This window comes from Acipenser ruthenus, chromosome 10 (assembly GCF_902713425.1).
Source record: "Acipenser ruthenus chromosome 10, fAciRut3.2 maternal haplotype, whole genome shotgun sequence".
In the NCBI taxonomy this organism is placed as follows: domain Eukaryota; kingdom Metazoa; phylum Chordata; class Actinopteri; order Acipenseriformes; family Acipenseridae; genus Acipenser; species Acipenser ruthenus.
Genome location: NC_081198.1, coordinates 24,637,471 through 24,657,396, shown reverse-complemented (window position 1 = coordinate 24,657,396; position 19,926 = coordinate 24,637,471). Strand labels below are relative to the sequence as shown.

The following is a 19,926-nucleotide window of genomic DNA, read 5'->3' as shown; positions in this document are numbered from 1 at the left end:
ACAAACGATTTGCTTTGTAGTGCCTAATCATTATTCCTTTGTTTCAGGTATATTTCACTCCAATGGTCTAACTTCAATCAGTCCATGTGACCTACAGCACAGGAAGTGATTAGGTCCAACAAATCTATGGAATACATGAAAAAAAGGCCTTCAACACAACAGATGAGCCAGTGATAATGTTGCTAATGATTAGAAGAAAAGCCTCTGATATTACTGTAAATCCTTCATTTAAATACAACTATCCACTTCACACATGATCCCACTGTGATCACCTGAACTTGACTGGCCATGTGAATTGCCTGTGATTAAGTGTGCATGCTTAAAGCTCAATACAAATGTGCCTATTTGACCTACTCTGCCATTTATGTAACACCCTGCTGACTGCTATGATGACAGCATTACCGTGCATTGAATGAAGGCACAGCTATTTACTACTGTGCTTTTTATTGCATTTTAATTATATCTTTTTATTTCTTCATTTGTTCATTCCAAAGCCTATCAGGAAGGCTTTGCAAATAGAATATAAAGTAGAAGTGGGTGGGTGAGTAGGAATGATAGGTGCAACAAGGGGGACCTTCGGATGGGTAATGAGATATCAGAGTTATCTGAACTCCTCAATTCAATCACGTTTCTGTTTCTGATGTCACATCCTGGTGACATTTTTTTTTTTTTTTTTTTTTTTTTAATAAATGTAGTCGTTGCCAGTTATTTTTATTATTTTCTCCCAATTTAGAATGGCCAATTATTTTTTAAGCTCAGCTCACCGCTACCACCCCTGTGCTGACTCAGGAGGGCAAAGACGAACACACACTGTCCTCCGAAGCGTGTGCCGTCAGCCGACCGCTTTTTTTCACACTGCGGACTCACCATGCAGCCACCCAAGAGCTACAGCATCGGAGGACAACGCAGCTCTCTGGCAGCTTACAGGCAAGCCCGCAGGCGCCCGGCCAGACTACAAGGGTCGCTGGTGCGCGGTGAGCCGAGGACACCCTGGCTGACCTAACCCTCCCTCCCCCCGGGCGACGCGTGGCAGGTGGAACAGGTTAATGGTTACTCTGGTGTAGCAGCCGTATGCAGAGAGAAGACTCTAGAGGCCATGATTTTAACAGGTGCTAACAATATGATAATTCCACTAAATCTTACCTAATGTATAGTGCCACTATTTCATAGGTATCAGATTTTCCAAGATGAAAAACGCACACGTCATGGTAATGGTGAATTTGATTTTTTTAATGGTAATTTATTTGAAGCTGTTTGTGGAGATCATTTATCGACCGCTCCTTGCTGATACCTCAGTGCTACACTTCCAGTCTACTTCAAAAGGTTGCATGAAGGAAGGAAAATTCTATGTTGAAAACAGCAAAAGCAGTGACTGGTACTCCAAGGTGAGCCAATACGTATACATATACATATTAGATAAGATTTACTGGAATTATTTTATTAACTATATGTACTCTAAGGTTACTAAAGCCCCTTTCACAGGTCAGAACCTACCCAGGCAGGATCCGGTGTCATGCGGGTCGGGTACGCGATTTCACACTACCCTTTTGATAAAGCAGGGTTGACCTGGGTGACAATACGCGTATCAATGCACTGGAAGCAGTTTGTTACTGACGCTTCCATCCAAGCTTCTCTGGATTGAACCACTGGCCCAAATGTTAATTAGAACAAATGTTTCTTCATCCCTTCTGCAATTTGTCTCATGGTGTGTCTCAAGCAACAAAAACATGGCTAAACAGAATAAACAGAAACATTCCTTGCGGAAGTGAAACTTTCACGCAGACATAGCTGTTTGTTATTGCGTTGGCTCACGAACGGCCGTCAAGCATTTTGTCTCGCTCCACCCGGGTCAAAGTGTGCTAAGCCACATCCTGAGGTGGGTCACTGGGACCTGGGTTAACCAGGGTTCGATCCAGGTACGTGGTTCACACTACGTGGGATTGTGACCCGGTAAGTCAGGACCCAGGTAGGAATGCCAATGTGAAAGGGGCTTCAGATGACAGATGTGGGTTCTTTTCAGCAGCATGGGATACCAGTCCAGTCTGAGAGGATTAAACCCTGGCTTTTCCAGAGAGCTAAATTGTAAAGAGACACCTCCAATCTCATGCCTGTACAGTGGCACACCTTGTGTTACACACTCCCCTTACTCAATCTCAAGCATCGTACAATGCATCCATCCCAGTCACCTAATCAGCAACTAAATTCAATGCATATACAGCTATGATTAACATTGGAGATATCTGACACTACTAGTTTAAAGGAAGCTCTTGGTTGCATGCCTTGCTTTCAAAGCATGTCACTGGCTGCATGGTCAGTCCTAGAGGAAGAAGCAGCTCTTTGGTTAATGACAAGAAAGAAGGCATTGACTGGAGACAATTACATTCTCCAGGTGAAGGACCTAGGAAGTGCAAGACTACTCAAAAATAAGGCATGCAAACAGAGCTTTCCTGAACCTAGTATTGTAACAGATATCTTTTTAATATGAAACTACAAAGTGAAATGAAGTGCACAACAGATTTATGGAATTATTTCATGATCTAGAACTCCCTTTAAAAGATGAAACAGTAATATGCATATCCATACATCACCCTTAATTTGGTTTACAGCAATATATAATGCAGGTCTTGACAGTATATTGAGAAGTCAATCATGTTGTGGAATTATTCAACACACCTATATCCTGGTAGCTAGTAGTTTTGCTGTCTACTGACATTGGCTGTTTGTGTGAAACTTGATTTACAGTGGAGTGCTTTGCTTCATATTTTTATTGTATTTACTAAAGTTAATAAAGGCAAACACAGGCATGATCATATCTTTGCAGCCCATTTCATTATTAACCATTATGAAGTAATTTACTATGATTAAAAATGCATATCACACTTTCTCTAACTAGTGCTAGCCAGCACTATAAATACACTTTTATTATTAGCTTTATTAGCTTTTATTATTAGCATTTCTACTGGTCCCCCTTTTATTGGGTTTTGGTACTTCATGTTAATTCAGGATATGCAAACATTCCCAATAAAACGCTGCATATAAACTGCTGCATCCAGGATCCTCTGCTGTAGGTCACATGGTTTGAAGGTACAGTAGACCATTGGAGAGAGTTTGAACAACAACACATAACATTTCATCTTCAGTGCTGTCTTTGAAATAACTACATACTCCAAATCGAAGTGTACAATACCGTACAAGACCCAAATGATCTTCCACAGAAGAAAAGGGGGACTTGTATTGTGTAAGTGTGTAAAAGTTCAAAAAAAGATTTTAAAGTCTCACATTTTGCCATTTCTTTTAAATGACGTCATACCTCTTGCCCCTTAAAATTAAACTTAAAGTGTTCAAGAACCCTTTGCAGTGTTTACAAGAAACCCATTGCTTTACCTTTGCTGTATCCCTTGCTGTTCGTATCACACATCATAGGTAGATAAAGTAGGAAGTTATGTATTTTTTTAACTTTTACTCTGGAATGTTCACCATGAGAAAGGTAATTCTTCTTCTAAACATTGCAATGTATTCTATTTGTGCTCCTCCTGAGACCATGCTAGTGCTCTGAAATGATTGGCGTACTGTGGCAACAGAAAACCAGCACTATTGCAGGAGGGAGTGTGATCTTTTGAGAAATGTATTGCCCAGTTGATTTATGACCTATTATATTTTCAATATAACGCTGCGATATGGACAGAAGGGAAGCGGCAAAGGCAATGCAAACATCCAGCCCAAAGATCATTCCAGCACTAATGAATTCATTTAATTGCAGTTATATATTTACCTTATTATGATTAGCAGACCATTGTGTTGTACTATACACCAGGTGCTATTGACGAAAGCGCACACGCAGCAGTAAGCTTGAGATCTAGCAACATGTATTGTATGCGAAAGCTCAATACAAACAAACAAAAAAACAAAGAGCCTATGTGTCACACTGAAGCCTTCCTTGAGTCTGTTTTAAATGATGATCAATTAAGCAAGCTCAAAAGGTAAGGGACTGTCAGAAGAAGACATTAGAGATGGAGAGAAGGAATTCTCACATCTACTAATATGAGAGCAGAACTTAACAGGATATCAAAGCTGCTTCTCTGTTTGGTCTCACCTTGCGATTTCCCCTCCCCAGTTCATTTAGCAGTCAAGTCTGTTCAGACAGATATCCACCTAGGGGTGAACATTAACCCAGCATGGCTCTCATATCAATGTTGGAGCTCCAATGATTCATTTAATAGGGCATTTAGTTCTGCATTTACTGCATAATTATCAGGTGGTACATGAAAGTAAACTCAGCTATCGGTGCTCTTTGAGAGAAGCTCCCAGTGGGTGGCCTGTCAGTTAAACTAATACAGTGCCCCTTTAAGCTTTCACAACACATGTGTAAATGATAATGATGTCTAAAGAGGTTTGTTTTGAAAGCTGGCTAAAGTCCAAGTTTCCTGTGGCTACTAATTTATCAATAGGGCTAATTGGTTTGTCCCTGAAAGCTGAATTTGAGGGAAAGGGTCATTTTTCGTTCCGCCTGTTTGTATTTCTACACCATTCCTTTATGTTGCATGTGTGGGTGTTCCAAAGCAGAATTATTTTTTATAAATCAACACCGCGCTTGTAAGAAAATCATGTTGCAATCTACTTAAGAGTTTGTGACTTTCATTCGGAAAAAGAATAAAAACATTACAGCAGTCAGCTAGTCTAGCAAATCAGCAGTTTAAGCAGAAAACAGCTCGACAGCAAAAATATCACTGACAAACCATCCTCTAAACACAGAGCATTGAAAAAAGAGCATTGAAAAATTGATGTACACAATGGGCTACTTGTTTCATTAAGGACAAACACACCCAGTAAGGTTATCAAACCAGAAAATAAATAATTAAATGTAGGAGTCTGTACATACTGTTTTATCTGTATTATTTATTCAAAGGGTTGCTGTGAAATATATATCAGAAACTCAAAGACTAGACAGAGCATGTTTATGGTACACTACGATCAGATCACTAATCTGAACACAGGGCATGCTTATGGTACAGACTATGATAAGGAGTCAGATCACTAATCTGAACACAGGGCATGCTTATGGTACAGACTACGATCAGGAGTCAGATCACTAATCTGAACACAGGGCATACTTATGGTACAGACTATGATAAGGAGTCAGATCACTAATCTGAACACAGGGCATGCTTATGGTACAGACTATGATAAGGAGTCAGATCACTAATCTGAACACAGGGCATGTTTATGGTACAGACTATCATAAGGAGTCAGATCACTAATCTGAACACAGGGCATACTTATGGTATAGACTATGATAAGGAGTCAGATCACTAATCTGAACACAGGGCATGCTTATGGTACAGACTATGATAAGGAGTCAGATCACTAATCTGAACACAGGGCATGCTTATGGTACAGACTATGATAAGGAGTCAGATCACTAATCTGAACACAGGGCATGCTTATGGTACAGACTATCATAAGGAGTCAGATCACTAATCTGAACACAGGGCATGCTTAAGGTACAGACTACGATCAGGAGTCAGATCACTAATCTGAACACAGGGCATGCTTAGGTACAGACTACGATCAGGAGTCAGATCACTAATCTGAACACAGGGCATGCTTATGGTACAGACTACGATCAGGTTCTGATTTTTTTTATTAAAGTTAATACTGTATGTGTGTCTTTTTTATAGATCAGATTTTGTTTTATATACTAATAAAGATTTGGAGTTAAAGACATGGCAAGGACCTGAACGGATATTCAGATCCAAATATTCTATTTTATTCAAATCCAAATATTCTACTTTATTCAAAGACAAATTCAGTCTAATTCCACAGCGGGACATTCTGAGGAACTGCTCTACTGGAGAGAATCTGAACACGGAGAGGTAGGCTGTGATATTCAAATTCCTCACATTCACTTTGACTCAAATGTGATACAGTTCTGCTGCTAGTCCTTATAGGTGTCCAGGTTTTCTCTGGACAGTCTCAGAATTCAAAACGCTGTCCTGTATGCAGACTGGACGATGTTCATCAGCGGCACTAAAATGTTACGATCGTAATAATGATTTGTGAATAACATTACACTTCTGGTGCTGGTCAAATGTCTGTTATAATAATTTAGTTTAAATTATTATTGAACATGCCTATGTTTGTGAGGGGCTTCGGTGTCTCCAGACCAGTGGCTGGTAAAAGCTGCCCTGAACCTGAACCGTTTACCCATCTGTCTAGATAGCTACCATGTGTCACTAACAGGAAGCAGTATAAAACACGCTGCTGAGAGGCAGGCTTTAGTCTCCTGCTGCTTCAACACTGTACCCCAAAATAAAGCATATTGCCCTGGAGGTGACTACAGTGTGGGTTCTCTTTAAAGTGCAATGTAAGGTCAGTATGAAGTTATCATCCCTTTAACTACATCAGGTATGTCAGCGTGTAGCTATTAACCTGCCCCTTCCACACGTGGAACAGGTTTCCAAGCCATGCCACGCAGACAGTGCTGGGTACGTGGAACAGGTTTCCAAGCCATGCCACGCAGACAGTGCTGGGTACGTGGAACAGGTTTCCAAGCCATGCCACGCAGACAGTGCTGGGTACGTGGAACAGGTTTCCAAGCCATGCCACGCAGACAGTGCTGGGTACGTGGAACAGGTTTCCAAGCCATGCCACGCAGACAGTGCTGGGTACGTGGAACAGGTTTCCAAGCCATAAACTCTCCAGATTTGTACCTAGACATCCAACTGTGTAACTAAGTATTCTGTTTGGAATGTTTTCTTTTTTTTAAATGAAGCCAAATAAAGGAAAATTCTACCTATTGATCTATTGACTTTTGGCTACAAAGTGGGGTGGATTCAATCCAAGGAAACGGTGCTGCTTCTAAATCCAGCTTAATTCCAGTGCTTCATTGAATCTAATTTACATGTTTAGTTTATTGAACAATTTTACCCCCATTTCCTCCCCCAATTTGAAATGATCAATTTGAATATGCAGAGGATATTCAACTGATAAAGAGAACTCAGGACCTTTGTTCCTGCTGTCAAACCAAGCATCAGTTTTCACTTGCCAAACCTAGGCAATGGATGTCTCCAAGCTACTGAACCCTGGAGGCAAGGGTCCAGCTTGGGAGATCCCTGGGGACCCCCAGCCAAAATCATCAGTTCATCACAACCAGGATTCAAAGCAACAAGCTCCTGATCATATGACTTACCCTAGTACCGAATTAGACACCCGTGCTGTATTTTTTGTAGTTAACTTCACTGTGTTTCCATACCGGTTGACCTTACCCATTCCTGCCAAACCTCAGGCTTCTAACCTGAGACTATAAATTAGACTGACACTGGATCTCCGTAGTTCACCAGCCTCTGCAGTGGTCAATTCATGTGCCCCTTTGTCATGTAACAAAATGCTACATTCCCAGCTGCCATCTGAACATGATCTGAAACCAGTCTAGTTTGTTTCCATCAGCAGCAAAACCAAACTGCTTTGAGCTGGTGCTCATGAGAACCACAGTTAGTATTTTGCATTGGCAGAAATCTCTCACAATTGGGATCCCCGAGTGGTTCACCTGGTAAAAGCACATGCGTGTGGTGTGCAGGGTGAGTCATACAGTCAGTGGAGCGCAAGTTTGAATCCTGGCAGTGCAAAGTCACCGGTCTTTGGAGGGAGCGCCACATTTGGTCTGGCAGGTTAGAGAAATTGGCAGAAATTGTGCTACAACAGACCTACTGGCCAGGCACCTGTTGAGCTCAGGCAGAAATCTGCAAGGCAGGCCCTGTTCCTCCAGAGGTCAGTAGCTTGTTGACATCCGCTCGGTCATGGGATCAGAGGACGTCCACTGAACCTTCAATACTCCTAAGCTGTGTGGAGAATTGCTGCGGTGAGGGGACATATTTGGATATTTTAAACTGGGAAGAAATTGGGGGTAAAACAATTGGGCATAAAATGTGATCATATGCAGATGACAAGCAAACCTCGGATTGCAGACAAAATGAATGTTGGAAAAGCAAGGGAACGTTTACCAAGAGATAAGCAACTGAGGACCACATTGATACCTTTATTTTTGCTCTTAGACCTTTACTGTCCAGGTGGAGATGGACTGTAGACTGCTGATGGAAGTGATGGCAATTTGATTTTGGAATGATCTAATTCCAAACCCATGCAGATTGGAAACATAGCACTGTCTCTAGAGATACTGAAGCCTACTTGGAAGTAACCAATGATAGTAGTGAAATGAATGAGCTAGCTTTAGACCATGAGGTTTTTGGGGGATTTAGAAAGACATGTGTTTCATTATATAAGGTGCATTTATACTAATATATATATATATATATATATATATATATATATATATAGTGGCAATATATATAAGGCAGTATATATATATAGTGCCTTGCAAAAGTATTCAGACCCCTGACCAATTCTCTCATATTACTGAATTACAAATGGTACATTGAAATTTCGTTCTGTTTGATATTTTATTTTAAAACACTGAAACTCAAAATCAATTATTGTAAGGTGACATTGGTTTTATGTTGGCAAATATTTTTAAGAGAAATAAAAAACTGAAATATCTTGCTTGCATAAGTATTCAACCCCCACACATTAATATTTGGTAGAGCAACCTTTCGCTGCAATAACAACTTTAAGTCTTTTGGGGTAAGTATGTACCAGCTTTGCACACAGTGTCGGAGTGATTTTGGCCCATTCTTCTTGGCAGATTTGCTCCAGGTTGTTCAGGTTGGTTGGACGACGCTTGTGGACCGCAATTTTCAAATAGTGCCACATATTCTCAATGGGATTGAGATCAGGACTTTGACTGGGCCACTGTAGGACATTTACCTTTTTGTTATTGAGCCACTCCAATGTTGCTTTGGCCTTGTACTTGGGATCATTGTCCTGCTGAAAGGTGAATTTCCTCCCAAGCTTCTGTTTTTTAGCGGACTGAAGCAGGTTCTCTTGCAGTATTTCCCTGTATTTTGCTCCATCCATTCTTCCTTCAATTTTAACAAGATGCCCAGTCCCTGCTGATGAGAAGCATCCCCACAGCATGATGCTGCCACCACCATACTTCACTGTAAGGATGGTGTGTCTTGAGGCATGGGCAGTGTTAGGTTTGTGCCACACATAGTGCTTTGAGTTTTGGCCAAAAAGCTCTATCTTGGTCTCATCTGACCACAAAACCTTTTCCCACATCGCAGCTGGGTCACTCTCATGCTTTCTGGCAAACTCCAGACGTGCTTTCAGATGGTACTTTTTGAGTAACGGCTTCTTTCTTGCCACCCTCCCATACAGGCCAGTGTTATGCAGAGCTCTTGATATGGTTGACTGGTGCACCATTACTCCACTCCCAGCCACTGAACTCTGTAGCTCCTTCAAAGTGATTGTTGGCCTCTCTGTGGCTTCTCTCACAAGTTTCCTTCTTGTTTGAGCGCTGAGTTTTGAGGGAAGGCCTTTTCTTGGCAGTGCCCGGGTGGTGTGATGCAGCTTCCACTTCCTGATTATTGATCCAACTGTGCTCACTGGGATATCCAAACACTTGGATATTATTTTGTACCCTTTCCCTAATCTATGCATTTGTATTACTTTATCTCTAACTTCTGTAGAATGCTCTTTGGTCTTCATTTTCCTTCAGATTCACAGCCTGACCAATGATCCTTCAACAGTGGGGTTTTTATCCAGAAAATGTGACAGCAACTTTAATGGTTCACAGGTGGAGGCCAGTGGTGAGGTAATTGTGTCCTCGTTAGGGCAATTTCTTTCATTGGTGTAAACTGGGAGCTTCCAGAGCACAGGGGTTGAATACTTATGCAAGCAAGATATTTCAGTTTTTTATTTTTCTTAAAAATATTTCCCAACATAAAACCAATGTCACATTACAATAATTGATTTTGAGTTTCAGTGTTTTAAAATAAAATATCAAGCAGAACGAAATTTCAATGTACCATTTGTAATTCAGTAATATGAGAGAATTGGTCAGGGGTTTGAATACTTTTGCAAGGCACTGAATATATATATATATATATATATATATATATATATATATATATATATATATATATATATATATATATATATACACACACAGTCACCTCCAAAATTATTGCCACCCTTGATAAAGATGAGCAAAAAAGGCTGTATAAAATAAACAACACAGGTAATGAGCTATATTTTATGCTCAAATATAAACCATATTCTTTTATTCTAATACAATTGCTCAAAGAAAAAGTTTTTTATTAACAATACAAAATGTTCTCAAAAAGATAGGTGTCAGAATTATTGGCACCCCTAAAGATTCTTATAAATAAAATCAAACAAAATTAAATCTGCATTAACATTCTACTTCTTTAAGTTAATCTCAGTCTTAAGGAACTGTATTGTGGCCTTCCATGGCTTCCTGTTTCACTGGGGTATAAAAATGAGGTAACACGCATATGAAATCCATTTGTCATCCATCACCATGGGGAAAGGCAAAGAACTCACAAATGAAAAGAGACAAATGGTGGTTGACCTTCATAAATTAGGCAATGGGTACAAAACAATATCTACAAAACGAAATATACCACTTACCACTATTAGGGCAATAATTAAGAAGTTCAAAACCACTGAAACAGTGGTAAACTTGCCTGGTAGAGGACGCAAGTGTATCTTGCCCCCACGCAAAGGGAAATCCAAGGGCAACAGTTGGAGAATTGCAGAACTTGGTTGCATCTTGGGGTCACCAAGTCTCCAAACCTACAATTAGACACCACCTCCATGCCAATAGATACTATTTGGAAGGGTTGCCAGAAAAAAGAGCAACCAACAAACGTAAGCACCTGGAGTTTGCTAAACGGCATTGGCACTTCGATTGGAATCGGGTGCTATGGTCAGATGAGATGAAAATACAGCTCTTTGGCCACACACAAGAGGCGTGGGTTTGGCGTCGAAAGAAGGGTGCTTTTGCAGAAAAGAACCTCATAACTACTGTAAAATATGGTGGTGGATCTTTGATGTTATGGGGCTGTTTTGCTTCCACTGGTCCTGGGGCCTTTGTTAAGGTCAACGGCATCATGAACTCTACCCAGTACCAGGACATTTTAGCCAAAAACCTGGTTGCCTCTGCCAGGAGGCTGAAACTTTGCCGCAAGTGGATCTTCCAGCAAGACAATGACCCCAAGCACACATCAAAATCCACAAAGAAATGGTTAATTGACCACAAAATCAACATTTTGCAATGGCCATCTCAGTCTCCGGACTTGAACCCCATTGAAAAGCTGTGGTTTCAATTGAAGAGGGCAGTCCATAAGCGCAGACCGAAGGATGTCAAGGATTTGGAAAGATTCTGTATGGAGGAATGGCCTAAGATCCCTCCCAATGTGTTCTCCAATCTCATTAAACATTATAGAAAAAGACTCAGTGCCGTTATCCTTGCAAGGGGAGGGTGCACAAAGTACTGAAAACAAGGGTGCCAATAATTGTGACACTTTTTTTAAAATAAATTTATAATTTGAGAATTCCATTGAATCAAATATATTCCATATGTTGGAAAATTACAATATAGGTCAGTACTGGTATTATTTATTTTATACAGTCTTTTTTGCTCATCTTTATCAAGGGTTCCAATAATTTTGGAGGTGACTGTGTGTGTGTGTGTGTATATATATATATATATATATATATATATATATATATATATATCTATATATATGCAAGTGTATTTTCCATATATCCCACTGCCAAAGGGTTCTGGATGCTGCTGACTCAGGGGGGTAGCCCATATGCAGGCAGGTATGGCCTCACCTCTGGGTCCTGTAATGACAGGCCGATGATGATGTGTAAAAGCCGTTCGAGGGGAGGAGATCTGCGAAGGCGTGGGACTGCTGAAACCAGACTTCTCTGACTTCTTTAATGTAGTAGGCGATGGCATTCCTGGCAAGAATGATTGATAAGTGCAATTTAATAATGCAAGGTCATGGATCGACAGGCTGTGCAATGTGAAAAAGGTAGAAGGGAAGGTTAAGATGAGGGAGGGGTGTAGAAGCAGGTTTAACGAGACTGAAAAGGAGACATCGCTACGGAGTGCCGTTTTGGTTTGCGGTCAGTTGTTTTTCAGATTAGTTTAATTAAAAAAGTCATCTAACCAAGCTACAGACTGCACTGAAAAGCAGGTTGACATTTATAAAAGACCTACAGTTCTCAAAGTGCTTGAGTAATGAGATAGCTGGCTTATTCTGTTAGACGATTAATACTGATGTTTGGAAGATAGTTTTGATTGGGGGAGTTATCGGAATCACGAGTATTTTGGTTCTTGTTTCCTGCCATTATGCTCTGTGGACTCTTGAATTCCGCAGGAGTGAGATACTACAGCCAACAAGGACCATTTACTGTTTTTCTTGTAGTGACAGGTGACATGTCTGGAAGAGAAGACATGTTTCAAACATCATGAGATTTGTGAAATGCATGATGTAACCACCCACTGACCGACTAGGAACTCCCCTAATTGTGCTTTATACAGAGTTCTGGGAAGATGTTATTAGTTTGCTTTTTTAAGCAGATACGGTAATTCACTGTACAAGAAATTACAAGAAATTGTGCAATGTGAATGTAGCCTTAGAAATGTTGTCTGTCGGGTGAAAACCGGATAGTGCTCTGAATATCACTTTGTCTGCCCTTCACATCAATCCATAGACAGGTGAACAAGGGGCAACTCATTAAACTGGTTTTGACTGTTGTAAAATACTGTGCTGCCTATTTTGTAATGGGACTAGCCAATCCATTTTCTTTATTCTTCTATAGATTAATATAAAGTGAAAATCCAAAAGCAAAATGTTTTTAAGAATAACTGACCACAGACCTGGCACACGTGAGGTAATGTTTCACATTGAGATACAGAGGTCCTTTAAAAAAAAAGTGTGCTGGGGGGTGGGGGATGAAAAAGATATGGCAGAGAAAGAGATTAGGCAATGCAAAAGCATACGGCATCATTCACAGTCTATGTGCTCAAGCTGGTTTACTTAGCAACACAATTCAAACATTCTCTAAATGGGTTAATATTAAAAGAAAGGTGACAGTAAATGCATGCAAGAAAATGTCACCAGGATGTACCACTTGGATTAACTGTTGTTAATTTTCACAGTCCCCAACTAAACTCTATCATTGGCATTGCCAGGAATGTCAACTTGTAACACTGTCAAATTGATCAGTGGCAACATTTAGCACCAATTCACTGAATCTTAGACATATTGCTTAGGTTGTAGTTGGTGCTGAAAGCTTAAGACAAAACAACAATTTGACTGTTTCATGTGCCCCCCCAAACTCCCGAACCCAAAGATGTGGGCCACTGTATTCTAGTCAATGTGTCAGCCATGCAGTTCCCCAACATAAATGGTGCTAAATGATATACCAAAATAAAAACAACAAAACAAACGGAAAACAACACATTCATTTGCTCCCTTTTCTCATCTGGTAAAAGAAACATGCATTTATGCATTCCAAAAGAACATGCACACCCTTAAGCTCAATGCTTGTTTGCAAGCGCAGGTGGAATCATAGATTCTCAGTCAGATATAGAGCATTGCGTGTGTGTGTGTGTGTGTGTGTGTGTGTGTGAGCGTGTGTGTGTCTGTGTGTGTGTGTGAATGCATGTTAAAGAGTGTTGAAGTCCCACATCTTGGCATCTTGGTAACCCCCCCTCCAGCTCCTCCAGCTCCCTCCAGCCCTCTCCAGCCCCCTCCAGCTCCCTCCAGCCCCCTTCAGCCCCCTCCAGCTCCATCCAGCCCTCTCCAGCCCCCTCCAGCTCCCTCCAGCCCCCTTCAGCCCCCTCCAGCTCCCTCGGCGTGACGTGGAAATTATGGAAACCCCTCCACCACACTCAATATAAACATAGGGGACTAGAAATTTAAAATCAGACACAAACTGAGGATGAGCCTTCTACTGGCTTTTAGACAGACAATTCAAACACAAAAACTTATCTAACACAACGTAGGCTGCTAACTGGATGAATTATGCAACATTGTTTAATGATCTTGAACCGGCCTCAACTCCTAATACAATCCTTCACTAGAAGGTTTGAGCCTCCTCCCTGGGTGACAAAATGGATGTTAATTCTTCCAGTGCGAGTATAAACCGGGTTACCCCAGTCCAGTGCTTGTCCACAGAACTCGGTGAGATTGTGTCATCAATGTGCACTGGCGACATACTAAGACAGTACTAAATAATTCTGTCAAGTATTCTTCAAACTAAAGTTTAAGAATGATGTAGAGCAGTGTCTCTCAAACTGGGGGTCACATTACAAGGAAACCCACTCAGTGACTTGATTGATTCTACTGAATCTAGTTGTGTTATAGAAGTCAATATGAAATGTTGTTCTAATCATGCATTTCCTTTTTATATGCAGATGTTTCTCTATAATAAATTAGTAATGGATTTTTTGCACGGGGGGTGCAGTCCTAAGTTACTTTAAAGAGGTTAACTGTTTGAGAACTACTGAACTAGATCATATGGCTTGATTAACACTATGAAGCACCAGGGAATCTCCCACCGATGAAGGACGCATGCATGACCGAAACGTCTGCTCTGCACTGAGAACCCTGGTAATCATCTGTCTGTCAATGTCTGTCAATGTCTGTCAATAAATCACCCATGGGAGGCTGGCGCTATTTAGATTCAACACTGCTTACATCATTAAAACAACACCTAGCATGTGGAAGGGTTACAACTGATATTATTTTGAATGTTTGCTGAATGTTCTGTGATAGACGTTTTAACCAATTAGATCTTCACATGCTCTGACTGAAGAAATGAGATTAAACCCCTGGATAAAAATATAGAACAGCCTTCTCTTTTAGGAACCAACAAAAAACATTCTGCCCATGAATTAACATCACTACAACTACAAGACATTAGGGTTGTGTCTGATTATCACTTTTAAAAAGATTTGACTATTGAAATGATGACACTCCTGTTTGCAAAGAATTCTCAAGATCACTTCCCCGCGTTGCACTTCGAAACCCCCTATCAACAACTGAACCTTCATTAATCTCAATTTCAAAAGTGTACATTCGGTTAAATGTTTATAAAAAGAAGGGAAAAAAGGAGACACAAGAACACTTATGTCTAGGCTGAGTAAGACAGTCGACCGGGGATTAAACAAACAGAAACCTCTGGTCTGGTCTATTTCTGTCCCTAACATTAGGTGCTACGACATATTCAAAGCAAATGCCTGTCAATACACGACAAACATTTATAGATTGTTTTTTGAAAAGTTCTATTACTGGGTAACCTTGTGTAGGATATTGATGACCAGTGAGGAGGCTCTGTTTAAAAGCTGGTGAATATGAGTGTGTGTGTGTACGCGTCAGGGTGTGTGTCAGTGTGTGTGTGTCAGTCAGTGTGTGTATGTGTGTGTGTCAATGTGTCTCAGTGTGTGTCAGTGTGTGTGTGTGTCAGTGTGTCAGTGTGTGTGTGTGTGTCAGTGTGTACGTGTGTCAGTGTGTGTGTGTCAGTGTGTGTGCGTCAGTGTGTGCGTCTGTGTGTGTGCGTGTCTCAGTCAGTGTGTGTGTCAGTCAGTGTGTCAGTGTGTGTGTGTATCAATGTGTCAGTGTGTGTGTCAATGTGTCTCAGTGTGTGTCAGTGTATGTGTGTGTCAATGTGTCAGTGTTTGTGTGTGTCAGTGTGTGCGCGTGTGTTGGTGTGTGTTTGTGTCAATGTGTCAGTGTGTGTGCGTGTGTGTGTGTGTGTCAGTGTGTGTGTCAGTCAGTGTGTGTGTGTGTCAATGTGTCAGTGTTTGTGTGTGTCAGTGTGTGTGTGCGTGTGTTGGTGTGTGTGCGTGTGTTGGTGTGTGTGCAAGTCCAGCTCCAGCCTGTCTGTGTCTGGAAAGGGCCTCAAGCTTGAAAGTGAGTAATGAACACTTGAAAAGGTTCTGTCAGTTGGAATCAAAGCTTGCCCATAGTCAGCACTTTCTTTCGGAAACCTTATAACAGAAAAGCACTGGGACCCCACCCCCCTCTCCCCTTTCTCTCATCCATTTGTTCAGCCAATAAATTGACAAGCCCTTAAACTGCCACAGGCCATAGCTTCCCTTGTCTGTCTGTCTGTCTCGCTGTGGGATTTGAAGCCTGCCTCAAATCCCCTGTTTTCTTGTGATGCATAAGCTTATGGAATAGGATACATGTTCAGAATTTGCAGTACTGGGGGGCTATTGTAAAAGTGGCACATCTAAATACCGCTGCTCATTCATTCTGATGGGGTTTTCACCGCAATGGGTGATTTATTAATAAAGAGTTTATTTTTTGGATAATATGCGAAAGTTTGGATGAAGTTTTCCTTAGACATGCTGTTGTTTTTTTTTCTCCAGAATGACCTTTTTTCTGTAAATAATCTTCAGTCATTTAGCCAAAGCTTGATTTTTCTGTTGTACTTGATTACTGCTCTTTACAGCAATGTGATTACTTCTCTACAGCCGGGCTTGATGGATCGAATAGTCTGCATCTTAGGAAGAGGTGAATTGAGCAATGTGAATAATGCGCAATTAAAGCAAGGAGACTGATATACTGTTTAAATATTGCAGTCATATTGCAACAACAGTGAAATGGACGGTTAAAAAAAAAACTGCTGTAAGTAACATCACTAACTGTACAATACAACAAATACAAGGGAAAGTTATAGGAAGATGGGGTTACAATCACCCGTTTAGGTCATTAAAATCTGATTGGTGTAATATTAAGTCAAGTTAACAATCCTTCTGTACAATTCTGTACACTAAATTATTTTTTTACCTCAGAATTGTGATTGAGTGATTTGAAGTTATAGACTATTTGGTTTTATAAAGAACACATCTGTTGTATACATTTGGTGTACAGTGTATTCCTATGTAAACAATGATCTAATTCAATTGGAAGGTATTGTATAAAGTGTCGAAAGCTGAAGGAACACAATGCCACTTTGTGGCTCTGTACTTGGAACATGGCACACCAGGAGAGACGGGGTTGATAGAGCAAAGTTGCCTCAAACTAGGTCTCCTGGAACCAGGTTTCAAGCCACAGTTCCTGAAAAATGGCTTTGTGTTCCCTCAGCTTTATATTCAAATAAATGCTAAGGATGGTATTTCATTTACTTTTCCGTGGTGACCTCTAAATTAACAGTGAGTGCAATCTTGATCATTCACATATATACTGCTGTATTTACAGCAGGGCAGACATTGCTTTTGTTAAAAACTGAACTTCTCTGTTGCACCTGTTTAAGTGCCATTAGCAAGCTTAAGCATACGAATTTTGTAAAGATAATTTTACTAACTTGACAAATTATTTCCAATTGTTTATACTATAAAAACAAAACAAAACAAATATATATATATATATATATATATATATATATATATATATATATATATATATATATATATATTAAAGTGCATATATATACTAAAATAAATCCTCTGAGATCAACAGCATGGGTGGGAGAAGGAAGTAGCAGGGTTGTATTTGAAAACCCTGCATATCCTTCAGAAGAATTGAGACCTTCTCATTCCACTGACACAGGGAAAGTACATTCATTTTAAAAGCCCTGCTTATCACTACTTTGACGTAACATCTTTACACATTTAACACAGCATTTTTTTTCTTTTTTACGAGTGTGTCAGAGGGTAACAAGTTCAAATACCAGCTATGCTTGTTAGTCTGTGCGGCTGACCTAGAATCTGCTAGCAGAACAGAGACAGCAGACACGGTATGAACAGGGAACAGGAAACCCTTTTCTCTTTAACCACAATGATCTAAACCAGAGCATCTCATACCTTTCTCTGTTTAAATCGGGACCCCTAACCAAAAAACAAGGAAAAAAAACTATACTGCAGGGAAGTGTAATATTATCTCTCACACTCAAAGCCTGCTTTCGGCTCAACAAAGTCAAATTCAAGTAAATAGTTTATGTACAGTATATTTTCTATTATAGTAGCACAATGGTGAAAGAACATGCTAGTGTACATTACATATGGATGCTGTTTTATAAAAGCTTCCAGAATTCCTCGCGGGTCCCCTGGGCAACCTTCACAGACCCTGGTTTGAGAACCACTCCTCTAAACAGTGCTGGATGTAAATTCTCCCACTCTTCTATTAATACAGCCAGTACATACAACCGAAATTCAGTGACATGAGGTTGGCAGACATTTTTAGGGCACTATTTAGATCACAGAGCTTGAAGCTCACACTAGCCCTGCATTTCAGAACTTGTTTAGGCAATTGCCAGATGTCTAGAAACAATCCTGCCTCTTGTAAATCTACTCTTAGATGATCACATTAATCACAGCATGAATAAATCCTACCTGTAGGTTTACTAGTTGATCAAAATAGCGTTGTTTAACATAACGCTGATTATTGAAATACAATTCCGTATTGATGGCAGTTGTGACTGGGTGCAGGGCCAGTTCAAGTTTCAAGTCCTGCTGTTGGAAACATGCTGGAAACCAGAGAACGTGTGCTTTGATTTCAAGATCATTTGAAAACTAATAACGATATGGAGTAAATAGATTTAAGACATTAAAGATGACGAGTGACAAACTACTGCTGCACCTTTCTGCAATTTTTTTATATGATTACAATTGTTTATTCCCACTGAAAATGTTCCTTTGCACCCTGAACGAATTGCCAGTGTTACAAAAACTTTTCACTTCTTCTATGCTACCAATATAAAACGTTGTGGGGCCAGGCAGGGTATACAGCCTTTAACTGAGAGCCGTGTGGGATGCAGGAAGGTATATAAATGGATTTCTTTATTAATTTAAAGTTATTTCTTCGGAATTAGTCCAGTGAAAAATGCAGGAGGGAGCATGAACTGGATACCCAGCAATGTTTAGAAGAAATATTCTCTTTCTCCTGGCGAAAGCTGTATTAGATGAAAAAAAAGAAATGTCCTGGTTGATTTAGCTATGATGTGGGAATACAAATATCAAACAGGGAATATGGCAAAGGTAAAGCAATGTGCTTCTTGTAAACACTGCAGAGGGTTCTAGAACAAGTTAAACTGACCTGATGTATAATAGGAGTCTTCTCTCCTGGCTAACTCACAGGGCTGCTGCGACCATGTGACTGACAGAACAGGAAAAATGGAACTTGGTGACGCAGAACTGATGATTAAAACTACAAACAAGCAAAGGGACACTGTCTGATTCCTTTAAATACTTATGTCCCTGGGATAAGCAGGGTGTTTCTGCTCAGTGTCACTCCCCATGACAGCTTAATGAAGGATAGGTTTACTAAGTGCGCAATTAGTGAAAAAGTCAGACTGTTTTCTTAACCCCCTTCTCCCGACTTCATATTCTTGAAAATATTTTAGAAAGATTATGCTTATCTAAAACTGCCAAATCTTTTCATTTCAAAATGTTTTGGTTTTTTTTGCTTCAATATTACAATATTATGTTTTGCTATGTCTCTATTGTAGTTTGAAGCAAACCCTTTTAGTTCAATTCACAGCTGCTGCTGAATGCTAAAATCCCAGGGAATTTCTTTGATGCTCTTATTCCAGAAAGTCATGCGACATATACTTCAGCAGGAGGGGGCCCTATAGGGTCTGAAATAATTACATTTCTGGATTGAGGACTTTTAATACAAGTTCACAGCACCAGTGAATATAGCTAAAAATAATAATAATAAAAAAAGCTTCTGGGGAAATGAATAAAGCTGGGGCAACAGAATCTCAGTCCTTCTTACCTTAGGCCCGTCTCAAGCACATTTTACAGTCAAGCACATTACATTTACAAGAACCAACCAACCAAACAAACAAACAAACAAAAACAGAAAAGGGGAAATGTATGACTGTAAACCTGCTCATGACATTTTCTCACTATCAATCAAAAACAGTTCCTTTTGGAGGCTCCATATGAGGCTGCTAAGTTGAGTCAATGCCCCCCCCCCCCCCCCCCCCCCCCCCCCCCCCCCCCCCCCCCCCCCCCCCCCCCCCCCAAACCATACC

The 19,926-nt window shown here is 40.3% G+C and overlaps 1 protein-coding gene across 6 annotated transcripts in view; it reads right to left on the bottom strand.

Moving 5' to 3' along the window:
• The window catches only part of nfia (nuclear factor I/A), a 425,669-nt gene that overhangs the window by 49,337 nt on the left and 356,406 nt on the right, over positions 1 to 19,926 (bottom strand). For 3 of the 6 annotated variants that reach the window (XM_034011610.3, XM_034011647.3, XM_034011665.3), the window contains one exon: positions 11,761 to 11,889. The exons of the other annotated variants lie outside the window; for them this stretch is intronic. In XM_034011610.3, coding sequence (XP_033867501.1) covers positions 11,761 to 11,889 — 129 coding nt within the window. The remainder of the gene's footprint in view (positions 1 to 11,760; positions 11,890 to 19,926) is intronic. 6 annotated transcript variants of the gene reach the window in all.